At 38.6% G+C, this 14,886-nt stretch overlaps 2 protein-coding genes across 2 annotated transcripts; both read left to right on the forward strand.

Annotated features, from left to right (window-relative positions):
* Window positions 1-2,131: 2,131 nt before the first annotated feature.
* Window positions 2,132-11,916, forward strand: LOC148298036 (uncharacterized). Its single transcript, XM_088249499.1, has 3 exons — window positions 2,132-2,898; window positions 2,995-3,931; window positions 11,165-11,916. Exons 1-3 carry the CDS (start codon window positions 2,398-2,400, stop codon window positions 11,914-11,916), a joined length of 2,190 nt encoding a protein of 729 aa, XP_088105625.1. The 5' UTR covers window positions 2,132-2,397.
* Window positions 11,917-11,984: 68 nt separating this feature from the next.
* LOC148298037 (uncharacterized) lies at window positions 11,985-14,496 on the forward strand. The gene is made up of 3 exons (XM_088250087.1): window positions 11,985-13,852; window positions 13,939-14,133; window positions 14,226-14,496. Exons 1-3 carry the CDS (start codon window positions 11,993-11,995, stop codon window positions 14,370-14,372), a joined length of 2,202 nt encoding a protein of 733 aa, XP_088106213.1. The 5' UTR covers window positions 11,985-11,992; the 3' UTR covers window positions 14,373-14,496.
* Window positions 14,497-14,886: the final 390 nt, after the last annotated feature.

A 14,886-nucleotide genomic window follows, 5' to 3' on the forward strand; every position in this document is an offset into this window, starting at 1 on the left:
ACTATTTGGGGTCAATCAGTTGTGAAATTAATCAAATTTGCTTGAACAAAAAACCCAACTTTTATGACTGAGCATCCTCATTTTATTCCCTTTCAGATTAAAGCAGGTTCTCTTTTGAGAAATATTCAAATCCTACAGCTTAGAAAAGCTCTGGGATATGTGAAATAATGCAAAACTTAATCATGTGCCAACACTTGGCACATCATGGTTGCACCACCAAGAAAGGACTCTCTGAGCAAACTCAAGTTCTTCATCTGATCAAAACACACCCAAGTTTTTTTTTTTTTTGGGGTCCCAAGTAAAGAATTCTCTTTGCGTGCAAGATAAGTTATAATTTTTGGAGCTTTACTCTCTGGCTTACAGTAACAGGAGTCCTGATCTGCTGTTCTCATTTTGTGTGTTCCCTTGGTGTCCCTACTATTTCATGTTGACACCTGTCCAATCATTTAACTCACCATTTATTCACATTTCATCATCCCCATTTTACCCTTTCATTGTTTTTTTTAAAATTACGTTCCAAAATTGAACAAAGTAAAACAATTACTGGACCACCATCTCCGAAAAACAACTACTGGTACATGCAACTTTGTAAGTATGGCCGAAGGTCGGAACAAATTCCTTATTAGGTATATGCAAAGCATCATCTTGATAGTTTCTTTTAATTTTGCTTGACTTCATGACAACATCCGGGTAGGGTGCTCGCCTATTTACACTCCAATGTTCATTATCACAATTTCGGTATATTAGGATAATTTAGAATATTACTTGTATTTTTTTTTTTTATTAAGAAAAACATTTGCTGTCATGTCTAAAAAAAGAGAAAATTTTGGGTGAGAACTTTCCTTGCCATGTAAGAGGATGAGTGGAAGTCACTTCCCAATTAAAATAGAGGGTTTTTAGGTCTAATAGTCTCTGAATTTTGACCCGATTTGCATTTTGGTCTCTCAATTTCCAAAATCGTTCTCGTGATCCTTTAACTTCAATTTCGTTAGGACAATTGGTCTTGCCATCAATTTTATTTTTTTTCCTGTTAAATGCATGCACAAAATGGTATTTTTGTATTATTTTTAATTTTCACCATATGAATAATCCTTTTATCCAAAAAAAAATAAAACTAAAAAAACTTTTGAATATTCCTTTCATCATCTGAATATTTTTAATTTACCCCAGGAGGGAAGCAATTTCAAATTTTGACCCTCAATAGTACACCATGTGCCATTCACATGCTCAAATTTAACAAAAAAAAGTTTAGGAACAATTGTCCTAACGAAATTGAAGTTGAAAGATCACGGAACGATTTTGGAAATTGAGGGACCAAAATGTGAATTGGATCAAAGTTTAAGGACCATTGAACCTAAAAATCTTTTTAAAAAAATATTTTATATATGAATTTGGCCATGCATATCCCTAGTTTGCACTGTGTACTATCTTTTTTTTTTTTGGTGCAAAGGAGGGCTAACGCCCAAAAAAAGAAACAGCAACTATAAGGGAATTAAACGAGGACTAGCCACATTGCTAGTATCAGCAGCAAGGACAGTACTAAGAAAGGCAGGCTCCGAGTCAAAAATATGAGGTCCAAGAGGGAGATCATAGCTTTTGGTAGCCAGAAGATCAGCAGCACGATTTTGCTCACGGTAGATATGGGTAAGAGAGCAAGTCCAGTCATCATGAAGCTTCAGATGACAGCAGTTTAGAAGACTAAAAAGAGGATGATCATACATAGGAGCATTCTGAAGAAGGGCCACCACAGAGCTAGCATCACATTCAACTTCCACAACTCTGAAACCCATATTCCAAGCCAACTTGAGGCCCCAAAAAACACCCCACAGTTCAGCCTCTAGGATTGTCCCAACCCCAAGATTCACAGAAAAACCATTTAACCACTTGCCAGTGGAGTCTCTCAAGATACCACCAGCACCAATACAACCCGTTTCAGTTTTCCTGCTACCATCAGTATTGATTTTACAGATCCCATGCCTGGGAGCAATCCAATGTAACTGAATCAGACGCATCACAACAGAATCAGGAGTATGATTACAAACAGTAAACCAGTCCATAGCATAATTCAAAATTATTTGACGAGAGTTAGGCGGAGTCGAAAAATTCTGTTCAAAGACCACCTTACCGCAATTGTTCCTGAAGCCTGATGAAACTGTTTTGGTGGGGTTGAATGCTCCTGTCTCTGATTTTGAAATAAAAGATAGCTTGTTTACTATTGGTGGCTTAAAAACTCCTGGTCCTGATGGCTTTCCTGCGGTGTTCTATCAAACTTATTGGGACCTTTGTTCTAATGACATTACTTCCCTCATTAAGGATTGTTTTGCTACAGCCTCGCTTCCTGACCAATTGAATTCTACCCTAATTGCCTTGGTCCCTAAAGTTGAAAGACCTGTGACTATGTCTCAACTGAGGCCTATTAGTCTGTGTAACACCCTTTACAAGGTAGTCTCCAAGATCCTCGTTGCCAGGCTCAGACCTCTTATGTCCAAATTGGTTAGCCCCACCCAAGTGAGTTTCGTTCCGGGAAGGCAAATTGTTGATAATATTGTTGTTGCTCAGGAAGTCTTGCATAAATTCAAAATGACGAAAGGAAAAACTGGCTTCATTGCCTGGAAAGTTGATCTCTCCAAGGCTTATGATCGTCTAAGTTGGAGGTTTATCAAAGATGTGTTGTGGGAGATTGGTTTGAGAGGCAGATTCCTTGAGTTGATAATGCAATGTATCAACTCTGTGGATTATAAAGCTATCCTTAATGGTGAATTAACAGCTGCTTTCTCTCCTACTTGTGGCATTCGTCAAGGAGATCCTCTTTCTCCCTACATCTTTGTTTTATGCATGGAAAAGCTTTCTCATATCATCCAAAAGAAGATTCATGATCATGACTGGAAGCCTCTTCAGGTTAGTCGGGGTGGACCCTTTATCTCCCACCTTTTCTTTGCTGATGACCTTATTTTGTTTGGTAAAGCTTCCACTAATCAAGCTTTTTTAATGAAGAACTGCTTGGATGAGTTTTGTCATCTCTCTGGCCAAAGGGTGAGCTTTGAAAAGTCTGTTATTTGTGTCTCTCCTAACGTTTCTGCTGATTTGGCTCATTCTATTGCTACCATTAGTGGGTCCCCCCTTACCGATTGTCTTGGTAAGTACCTTGGAGTTCCTCTTATCCATAAAAGAGTTACTAAAGACACTTATCATGAGATCCTTGATAAAGTCCAGAAAAGGCTCTCTTCCTGGAAGAGTCACACTCTATCCATGGCTGGCAGAATTACCTTAGTGCAATCTGTCACCTCAGCCATCCCTATCTACACTATGCAAACTGCTCAATTGCCTATGTCGGTGTGTAACAAGCTTGACCAGTTGAACCGGAACTTTCTTTGGGGTCATACTGATGATAAGGCCAAGGTTCACTTAGTCAATTGGAAGACTGTTTGTAATCCAAAAGCCACTGGTGGTTTGGGTCTAAAAAGTGCTGCCTTGATGAATAAGGCCTTACTGGCTAAAAATGCTTGGAGACTGCATCAAGATGATCATGGTCTCTGGGCTCAAGTGTTTAAAGCCAAATATCTCAGGAATTGTGATATTCTGGCTGCCAATGATAGCTATACTTCTTGTAGCTCTAGTGCGTGGAGGGGTATCCTCTTTGGTGCTCAAATTATTCCTCATGGTACCAAATGGAGGGTGGGTTCTGGTGATACTATCAGATTCTGGACTGATAATTGGCTTAGCTGTGGGCCTTTGATCCAATATGCTACTATTGACATTTCTGAAGATATGCTCCTTCTTAAGGTTAGTGACTTTTTTGCAGACAACACATGGAATGTTAATTGCTTACTGGAGCGTCTGCCTGCTCATATTGTCCACTTGATCCTTTGTGTGCATGCTGGTTTTCAAGACAGTGGTCCTGATAGATGCATCTGGAATCTCACTACTAATGGTAAGTTTTCTGTTAAAACAGCCTATGACATTTCCACCATTAATGATGATCCTTTGACGTGGTCTTGGAACTTTATTTGGAAGCTTCACATTCCTATTAGAATTAAAACCTTCCTTTGGGTTCTTTGTCATAAGAAACTTCTTACCAATGTTCAAAGACAGAAGAGGGGGATTGGTCAGGACACTTCCTGTCCGAGGTGCTCCTCTCATGTGGAATCCCTTGATCATCTGTTTATTGATTGCACTACTACTCAATTAATTGGGAAGGATTTTTGGGAGGATGTTGAGGCTCCTAATTTCCCAATGGTTGACTTTGATTCTTGGCTTCTTAAAAACTTAAAATCCCACTGTGTACTATCTTAGCATGCGTGTTGCCATATCAAATTGCGTTAATGAGTTTGGGTAATAACTAATACAAAGCATGAGGGACCAATTACATCATACTCATAATTTAGTGGTACTTTTATTTTTAATGTTGAAATCGAGTTCCCAAATTTAAATCTCACTCTCACGTTCACATAAAAATTATCATTTAAAAAACAAAGCAGGGGAGCCCAACACACCTAATTTAGTATTACATGACCGCATTTGAACACAGATGGACCCTTGAAAATGAAATCAAACCTTGTTCAGACCAGGAAATTTTATGGAAATGACCAAATCCTCTTTTCCATTTACCTTTTACCCTTCTGTCTTCAGAAATTATCCAATCAAAATGCAAAATCATCCACTATAGGAACCTCTAATAACATGATCTCAACTTTAAATGTCAAGTGGTATTTTTCATTTTGGGTCTTTGTCTCTGGCTCTTCTGCTCCGCTGTTGACTATGAAAAGTTTTATCGACTTGGCCTTTCGTTACCATCCAAGCCAAGGGTTTGTGGGGCTTTTTTTTATTTTTTATTTTTTATTTTTTGTATATACTAACTTGGGAATTGGTCGAGATACAAAATATGAGGAGAGTTGGATTCCAAAAAAACATCCATATCACTTTGTGATTTACTTTTGACTAGTCATTTTCGGGGGTTCGGTAGCTACATTATTTACACTTTAAAAACTTGATTAATCATAAATACCCACAAAGTCATACAGAAATAGGCCTCGTAATTGTGCAGTTGTTCACACAATTCATAAATTAAAAAAAAGTTAACTAATTAACGAATCTAATATGTTCATTATTCATGTAAATCATGTAATATCGTGCCAGATCAAGTTGAGTTGGCATGTAATATCAACAAATGTGATCCCTAATTATCGTAACACATAATAATTTTTCATATGTATATGGATAGTTTCTCCTTTTAACGTGTGCTAGTTTCAAAACAAATTTATTGTGTTAAACCTAAAAACGTGTTGAAAGTCTTTACGACCACATGTTCTATTTGGGATTGGCTTTGCAATTCTTATATCATAATTAAGACAATTGGAAGGCTTAACGGTAAATTACCTTGCATGCATGAAAAGCTGATAACTACTTGCTTTGACTGTGTTTTACTAACATATACAATTAGTGGTGCTAAAATCATTTTCCTTTTACAATTAGTCATGTTTGTGTTGTTTGCTTTGTACAACCTTATGGTTCTTCAGCTAGAAAAGAAAAAAAAATTGAACATCAATCATTCTTCTGTCTTTGAATACTTGGTTTGTAAATTGTGGGGTCTTAAACTTTTTTGGATTCATCATTCCTCTTCCAAACAAATATAGTTGGCACCAGAAACTGGGAAATGCAAAAGCAATATAAATTCAAAGTGCTTGATTATTCATTGAATTTGAAACTAAAAGCTACAGCAGACAAATTGATGGATCGTCAATCCTGATGAAGCAAATTCCAAATCAACCAAAAACAAGGAAAGAAAAGAAAACAGAAACTGTAAATGTTGGTGTGGGGTGATAAATTGACAGAATAGGATAGGGGGACTTCTATCAATTTATCAACCCACACCCACATATATGGAATAGGAAATTAACCAATATATATATTTAGAGGCATGGATTTGATTGGACTTTGTCACCCTTTCCAATTCACTGTGGTGCTATCTGCTTGCATTTCTTGGAATTTGCTACTTTACCCATGGGGGTCATGTTGGGTTGGTTGGCTGAGGCTCCAGAGGAGGGTGGAAGAGCAGGAAGGGCAGAGCCGAAAACAGAGGCAACCCATTTCACCATGGATTCAAAAACCATTGTCTTCACCAACTTCCTCTTTGCTGGGAAAACACTACCCTTCTTGGGTTTGAACCAATAATTGGTTGTGATCACTCCCTCACCTGAATTCTGCTGCCTGGCCACCATTTTTCTGCTCTCTCGCTCTCTCTGTTCTCTGACAAAAGGCCCAAAGTCTCTCTTTATAGAAGTCGGGGTTTTATGTTGTCAGTGACTCTGCTTTCTATTAGTTTCCTTCCTTGGCACATGAGATAAGCTAGGTAACTCCAAATAACCCATATTTATCTAATTCCTTTGGTTCAAAAGGGTTGTACATTTGACTAGTCGTCGTTTGTGGGACACATTAAAACTATCGATCACCAATGGAAACTGCTTGGATGTTTCTCTGCTCTCCAAAAGTACAAGAATTGTGGACTTAGATATAGAATTCCTCCTTCCTTCCAGTTTTTCCCCATTGCAATTTGCAAGGGTTCAATATGCGGGACTTAGAGCACTTCTAGTAGTTGCCCCTTGTCAGGGCAAGGGGGGAGGCTAGGGCAGCCACTATTCATGTGAATAGTGGCTGCCCTTGCAAAAAGCAATGTTCGTTTCCAGTAGTTGCCCGGGCAAAGGGCAAATACTATTCATTTTTTTGTTTTTTTTACAAATTTGTTTACTTAAATAATTAATTTGGACAATATTTCCGGATAAGATTTTTGGGTTCCAACGTGCACTAGCGGACCCAGAAATTTTTTAGCGGAGGTGCAATATTGACTAAGTATGAAAAATAATTTTTCGGAATAATCATTTTCTCAAGATAATTTTTGGCGGCTTTTGTTCCTTACACATCAAATAAGAAAACTTGATTTTATGGGATTTTAGTATGAAGTATTTATTGACTTAATGAGCCATCATTTTTAGCCTAAATCGTATTTTGCACTCAAACCGATTTTTCATATTTTGATTTGGTGGGAATTTGATTTTCTCGTATTTTTATTTGAATCCAAATGGGGGTACTTCCTTATTTACATTGTAAACTTAAGTAAATTGAGTAATATAAAAATAAATAAAAGTAAAAGGACAAAGACATTTACTTAAATGTTGAAAATGTAAATAAGGTAATCTGTACACTAGTTGAGCAAAGGGGTAATTTCAAGCACCTACAAATATTTTTGGTATTGAAAGTGAAGAGTTTTGGTAGGTATTTATAGAGAAAAAAAATCAGAATTTTTGGGTTTTTTTTAATTTTTTTTTAATTTTTTTTTTATTGCACAAAAATTGGCTGCCGTTGGATTGGAGGAAAAAATCAAATCGGAGAGCCCAGGCGCCGACACGTGGAAGCTAGCCGTTGGGGGTACTGTAGCGGGCGCGTCAAACACGCTGACGTCAGCCTTGCCCTCGGGCCAGCCCAGGTTGCTGGGTCCCACACTCTGCCCGGGCAATTTTTTGTTGCTGGAAACGGATTTTGGCCCAAACCCCCCCAGCCCTCCTTGCTGGAAGTGCTCTTATGCGGGAGGCTAGTATCAGCTGTTGAATTCAATAAACAAGTGTTAAATGTGTCCTTTAGTCGATTTAATGGCTGATAACAACGTCTCACACAGTCCCGCATCGGGCCTCCAACAGTAGAGAAAAACTCTTCTGCATTCCAAACGAATTTGGGGAACATTTTGTGCAATTTACGGCAATTTGAAAGTTTGACTAGTCATTCGTGGTTTACGGGGTATGAAAACAAACATTCGTGCACATCTCTATTATTATAAAAGCCAAGCAAAAAGCAGTTACTTTCGTGAAATTGGCATATAAAATTCATGTAGGTAATGAAAGATGATTCAAGTAATTGAAATTGGTATCTCCTAACCTTATTTGTGACCAAATGCATGAATTAATTAATCTCTGGAAATTTGAATTTTTTTTTTGGTCGAAAAGATACTTCATTAGGCCCGACAGAGAACGGGAAAAACAGGAAACAAAGCCAAAAACATGGAAGAGGGGAGAGCACACAGACCAAACCAGTCTGGTGCAAAAGACCAACCCTCCCACAAAATAAAAGAAAATTACATAGGAGGATGTGGGAGTCCATCAAAGTTCAAAACACGAAGAATAGACAGTGGTTGCTCTGGAAATTTGATTTGAACACATGAATTAGGAACATGGTTAGCCGCAATGCTACAAATTATATCAGTTAAGCAATTGATTTTGATCACCCACATAAATTTAAAAAAAAAAGAAAAAAGAGAGGAGGAAACAAATTTAGCAAATAATTAAAACTTTAATTGCAACAAGTAGGGAACAGAAAACATATTAGTATTAGTACATGGCCTTTTTTTTTCAAGTATAATGCAGCAAACTCTGATACATGACCATCTATGGCTATGGGGTCATTTGGTTATTTGGACTCTTTTTTTCTTCTTTTTTTCAACAGAGTCAACAGGACCACAGATACAAGAAAGAGAAGAGGACACAGATTGGACAATGGAATCATATATCATCTTTTTCACTGACCTCCTCTTTGCTGGAATTACGGATGCAATCTCTGGTTTTTCATAACTAGTTGTTGTGTTGCTCTTCCCCAAGACCACCCTCTCAATTGCAGTTGGGTTCTTCTTTTTCATTGCCTTCTTCTTTGGCACTGTGTTGATTGCTGCCATTTCCTCACTTGGGTTGCTCTGTTTTACCACCAATTTTTGGGCTCTGTGTTTATGTGTTTGATGAGTTGCAAGAACTTGAGGCCTTGAGCTATTTATAAGCAAACGAGCATGTTGGGGACACAAACAAGAGTAATGAAATCACCACATTTGGGGACACAAACAAGAGTAAAAAAGGGTTGCAACTTGCAAGGGAAAATTGTGGGGCAGCTAACTCTTAAAGCACCACATTTGCGGTTGTGAAATCAAAAGGCTTTAATGGGTTCGTTTCTAGAAAAAGAAAAAAGAAAAGGGTTCTTAAAGTAGTTTTGATTACAACATTCTCTGTCTCCTTCATGGGATCTGCAATCACAATCATTGGGATAGCCTTTGAGTTAAAGTTGAAAAATAGCCAATTCATTTTAAAAGGTGGAGAAATGAGATTCTAGGGTGGCTCTGGGTGCAACCACTATAGGCACCCTTATTAGACAGACTGGGTGGGGAGAGAAAGATTACTTGTGTTGTGAGAAACCAACCCGAGACTAAGATTCTATTTAAATGATCAATCCAAGCTTGGGTTTTATGCATGGAGTGTAAAAGCAAAAAGATTAGAGCACATTCCTGGGCTAAGACTAAGCAAAACAAGCGTCCATTTTTGATCTATTTTCTTCCCTGGAAGACCCTCAGGCTGACTGCAATTGTGTGGCTACAAATCCCGAAGTCTTTGAAAATGTGGACAGGTCAAAAAGCAAAAGGAGCGAGGTTTGTGGGCAGCTCATAATATTCTTTTCCCTCCGAAGAGAATCTTCTCTCTAGGAAAATTGCTAAGGGTGCTTGCTTGTTGCCCAAGAGACCATTATTGCTCTTTTCCTCATTCGGCTTTGGATATATATACATCGTGTCTCATGTTTCCGACCACAGTGACCAACTTGGTTTGAAATACAAGAGACGAGCAATTCCTCTCATGCCACCAACTTCATCACATGATTGAGTAGTAACATCTATTCTGTCTATAAATACTTCTATTAATTGCGATAATAAGGTCTTTATTTATGTATTTTTCTAATGCAATATAACCTTGACTTTGTGACAAAATTTGGGCCATGTGCCCCGGTACACTCAAGTTCGAATCTCCTTTTACGTAAATTAGAACATAATTTACACAATTGTTTGTATTAAAACAAATTAAAAAAAATGCCCGTAAGACTTAACAAAGCGAGAAAAACTTGGGTGAAAACTTCCCATCATGTGGCACGACGAGTGGAATACACTATCCAACTAAAACAAAATATGAATTATAGTCTTAGAGAAAACTCATCAATGAGCCCTGGTAAGGCCCTAAGCACAAGTAGGCAAGGTGGTTGCCTAATTACTAATTAATTTTTAAACTTATAGCTTAAGTCATCAATTAAACTAATTACCCTCGAAAAAGGCTTTTCAACGGCAAAATGGCTTTCCGAATTCATCACATAATTGAATAATCTGACATTGATTCATCATTCTCCTCCTATCTTTGAATATTGGGTTTGTGGGGTCTAAGCTTTTTTGGCTATGAGCCTATGATCAACTATGGACTAGGGCATGCATATCACGGGTCTCATTCCTCTTCCAAAACAAACATTAAGAATCTAAGTGGGGGCCTCATGACATGATCATTTTGGGAAATCTAAGGTAACTTGGAAAATTAGTTACCGCCAGAAACTGGGAAACTCAAAAAAGCAAGAGAAATTCAAAGTGCTGGATATACTTCATTAAAACTAGGGTATACTGGTGAAATACCCCCTAAACTTGTACCTTAGTTTCAATTAGCCCCCTATCCTTTTTTTTTTAGAAATGTAAGGACACGATCTATTTTTTTTCGCCAATGTTCCCCTCGACGTTAGAATCTGGCACTTCCCATCCATTGTGCCGTCAAGATGGAGGTTAGTTGTGTCATTTCGCGTCTACACGCAAGTCAACCCAATGTAAGTCGAAAATTAGAAGGAGGCTAGGTCAGTTTTGACAAAAAAAAGAAAAGAAAAAGACAGTCAGAGCTGTAGATGTAGGGTTCGAAAGTTTGGGGGAATTGGGGATTTCACGAAATCGAGCTGCATAGTGGTTGATGTTGACAAATCGGAGTGGTTGTCATAAGAATCTCGAAGCAACACACTTGTATTGACCAAGAAAGATGCCTGTCGAAGTCCGTAGCAGTGGGAAGCCTCCCAAGTATAGTAAGTCTTCAACTTTCCCTTTCTTTGTTCATTGTTTAAGTGGTTGTGGTCCATAGGTTGTCGGTAGAATTGTCATCTTCTATCTTATTGCCTTTCTATAAGATTCCTATTTGAATAGAAAAGTGTGGTCCCAAACTAAGGCATGTGCGTTGCTTTGTCTGTGTGTGGCTGATATTAGTAAAGGCTGGTGCCGATTGGTAGGTTTGTTGTAGTGGTAAAATGAAGTTGCTGAGTTAATTAAATTAAATTTTGTTGTTTGTAGGTGATCCAGAGTTATTTATGATTGAAATTCACCATGGGGGGTATTTTAAAAAGGGGAAGTATGTGGGAGGTATTGTCCAATGGGCAGACAACTGTAATACAGATCAGTTGTCAATGCTAGACTTATATGATGTTGCTGAATCACTAGGATACAACCACATAAAAGTCGATTATCGCTATAGGTCCACATCATTGGGTTATTTGGCAATTCGAGGAGACTTGGATGTGCTTGACTTTGTGCGTGAGATACCTGCATCAAGGGTTCACGGTTTGTACATCACAGCAAAGCCAGAACCGACCTTGTTAGATAATGAAGCCTCTGCAGCTGTATTTAACTTTCAGAATTTGCTTCAACCACAATTGATACATGTAGAAGTACAAGGTGATGTGAACATTGCTGATGATGTCGATGATGAAGCTGAAGAGGAAGATGAGGAGCTGCAGGTATATGAGGAAGATGAGGAGCAGCAGGTAGATGAGGAAGAAGATGTAAATGTTGATGGAGAGGATGATGACGAAGAGCGCCTGCAGTTCATAGATAGTGACTACGAGCAAACAGATGAAGAACTAGAGAGACAAAAGAGAGCAGAAGATGACACAACTTTTGATAGGCATGTAGTGGATGAACCTGTTGAAGAACCAGATCAAGAACCTGGTGATGTTCCAAGTGATGATTACGATTCAGAGGACCTTGTAAGTGTTTCAAATTCAGAAGATGAAGCTGATGAAAATACAGGTGTGAAAAAAGGTTAGTCGGAGAAGAAAAGCTCCTAGATTCAAGCAATTCAAAAGGGATACTGATTTATTTAATCCTGTATTTCATATTGGAATGGAGTTTGCTAACATGGAACAATGTAGGGAGGCCATAAGATTCTATGCAGTTTCAAGTGCTCGGCCACTTAGATGGGTCAAGAATGACCCTCACAGGGTTAGGGTGGTGTGTGGAAGTGGAGGAAAGGCTGAAAAAAAGGGTTTAGGACAAAGACATTGTGTTAAAAATAGAGAAAAACCTGTACAAAATGCTGGAGAGGATGGTGGAGAAGAAAATGGAGAAAAGGGTGGAGAAAAGGGTAAAGAAAAGAAGGATGTCAAGTGTGAGTGGTTGCTATATGCATCTTATGTGGGCAAAGGGCCTACTACTAGGATCAAGACATATCAACCTAAGCATGTATGTGGAAGGATGCAGAAGACCAAGTTTGCCACTTCTTCTTGGCTTGCTCAAAGGTTTGATGAGGACTTGAGAGATAATCCTAATATGTCTCTGTCGGATTTCATGAAGATTGTGAGGAAGAATTATGGCATAGATATCACTGCAAACCAGTTTTACAAAGCCAAGAGCATAGCTAAAGAGAGAATACATGGAAGTATTGAAGAACAGTACGCAAAATTGTGGGATTATTGTGAAGAGTTGAAGGCAAACAATCCAGGCAGCACTGTATTAATCAAGACTGATCTGCGAGGGGACAACCCAGTATTTAAAAGAATATATATCTGTTTTGGTGCATTGAAGAAGGGCTTTATAGCAGGATGCAGGCCAGTTGTGGGTTTCGATGGTTGTCATGTGAAGGGAACTCATCCAGGACAGATTTTATCTGCAGTTGGTATTGATGGGAATAATGGGATGTACCCTGTCGCATTTGCTGTGGTTGAAGTAGAAAATACCGAGACTTGGACATGGTTTATGGAGATTTTCTTTGCTGATGTTGGGTGTGAAAATGGTAACGGTTGGGTGTTCATGTCAGATAAGCAAAAGGGTTTGGGGCAAGCCATTAGGGATTTGATGCCTACTGCTGAACACAGACATTGTGTTAGGCACCTCCACAATAATTTCAAGACTGCTGGTCATAGTGGTCTAGCATTGAAGCAAAGATTATGGGCAGCAGCTAGATCAACTACAATACCTACATTTGAAGCTGAAATGGAGAAGATGTTATCTCAATCAGGTGCAACTTACAGATGGCTTCAAGACAGGCCAGCAAATCATTGGAGTAGGTCACACTTCACAACTCATTCTAAGTGTGATATGCTGCTTAACAACTTGTGTGAGTCTTTTAACGCAGCTATTATTGAAGCAAGGGATAAGCCAATTCTAACACTCCTAGAGAGAATTCAAAGTTATTTGATGCTAAGAATGGCTAGACTTAGAGAAAGTATTTGGACACATGATGTTGGTCCTAGGATTTTTGGAATTGTTGAGAAGCTAACAACTGAGAGTGCTCAATGCATAGCATCATATGCTGGTGGGGGGAAATATCAAGTTAATAACATCCATGGTGGGATGTATGTGGTGGATTTGGAGAGGCACACGTGCACTTGCCGAAAGTGGGACTTATGTGGAATCCCTTGTTCACATTCTATGGCTGCAATTGCCAAAACAGAGAAAAGCCCTTATGACTTTGTGCATTCACTGTACAAAAGAGCTGCATATGACAGGGCTTATGAGAGTTATATATCTCCAATGCCTAGTCAAGAATACTGGAGAAAAACAGGTCATAGACCCATCCACCCACCTCTTTACCGCAGACAACCAGGGAGGCCTAGAACAAGTAGACAAAAGGAACCTGATGAGATACCAAAAAATGCAACAAAGTTGAGGAGATACGGGATTGTCATTAGTTGTAAAACTTGTGGAGGTGAAGGTCACAATTCTGCAACTTGTGGCAACAATGGACAAAGAGGCGAAAGACAGGTATGAAGATTGTGATTATTTTTGTTGAAGGTATAATTTTGGTCCTTTATTTTATATGAACTTGTTTTTTTAATTTTTTGTTCAAGGAACAAGCTACAGGCAGGGGAAGGGCAATAAGAGTTCAAGGCAGGGGAAGAGGAACAAGTATGCCAAGTGTTCCTGTCAGACAACCAGATCAAGGCAGGGGAAGGGGAACAAGTATGCCAAGTGTTCCTGTCACACAACCAGATCAAGCTGAAACTTCAATCCAAGCTAGACCTTTTAGAAGAACAAAGCTTGGGGTAAATACCATATGTATTGATTCCTTTAACTGCATCAATTAAATGTTTAAACCAAATTTTGACTTATTTGCTGATTTTGGTGATTCAAATAGGCAAGAAGAGGGGGGCAAGTGTCTGAACTAACAAGGCAGCTTGCTCAAACTGTTGCTACCTTACAGGGAAATCAAATTGGGCATGCTTCTCAACCAAACTCAGAATATGCACCTCTACCAAAAAGAACAAGGCCATGGAGAGTGTAGTTGAGATTTGCAGCTTGGTCATACGTGGTCATCGGGCTGATTTTGGTTTTTTGGAACACCAAAACATTAGGACTGCTTAATGTATTGTAATGGATGCGTTTTGGAACATTTTATTTTGTTGAATTTGTAGTTGATATGGTCCTAGGATTCTCAGACTTATTCCAATAGATTACTATTGGAACACAAATGTTTTTGTTGGATTACTGCTAGAACACATATGTTTTCCTTGGATTAGTGTTGGAACATATGTTTTGTAATGGATATATTTGCCTTCAATGGATATGTAATGGACATCTTTGTTGGATTACTGCTAGAATATGAAGTCAAAACACAACACATGCCATTACTTTCAACAAAAAGACCAAAAGTCCATCTATTACACCTCTGCCACACAACTAATACAGGGCATTTCATTTTTCTTTCATTGTCTTTGCCTTTCCTACTCCCCTTGATTTCTACTTCATATTACATCGGCAACTTCAAATATCCTTCATGTCTTTGCCTTTCCCATATA

Source organism: Prunus avium, chromosome 1 (assembly GCF_965620075.1).
Source record: "Prunus avium chromosome 1, drPruAviu1.hap1.1, whole genome shotgun sequence".
Taxonomy (NCBI): domain Eukaryota; kingdom Viridiplantae; phylum Streptophyta; class Magnoliopsida; order Rosales; family Rosaceae; genus Prunus; species Prunus avium.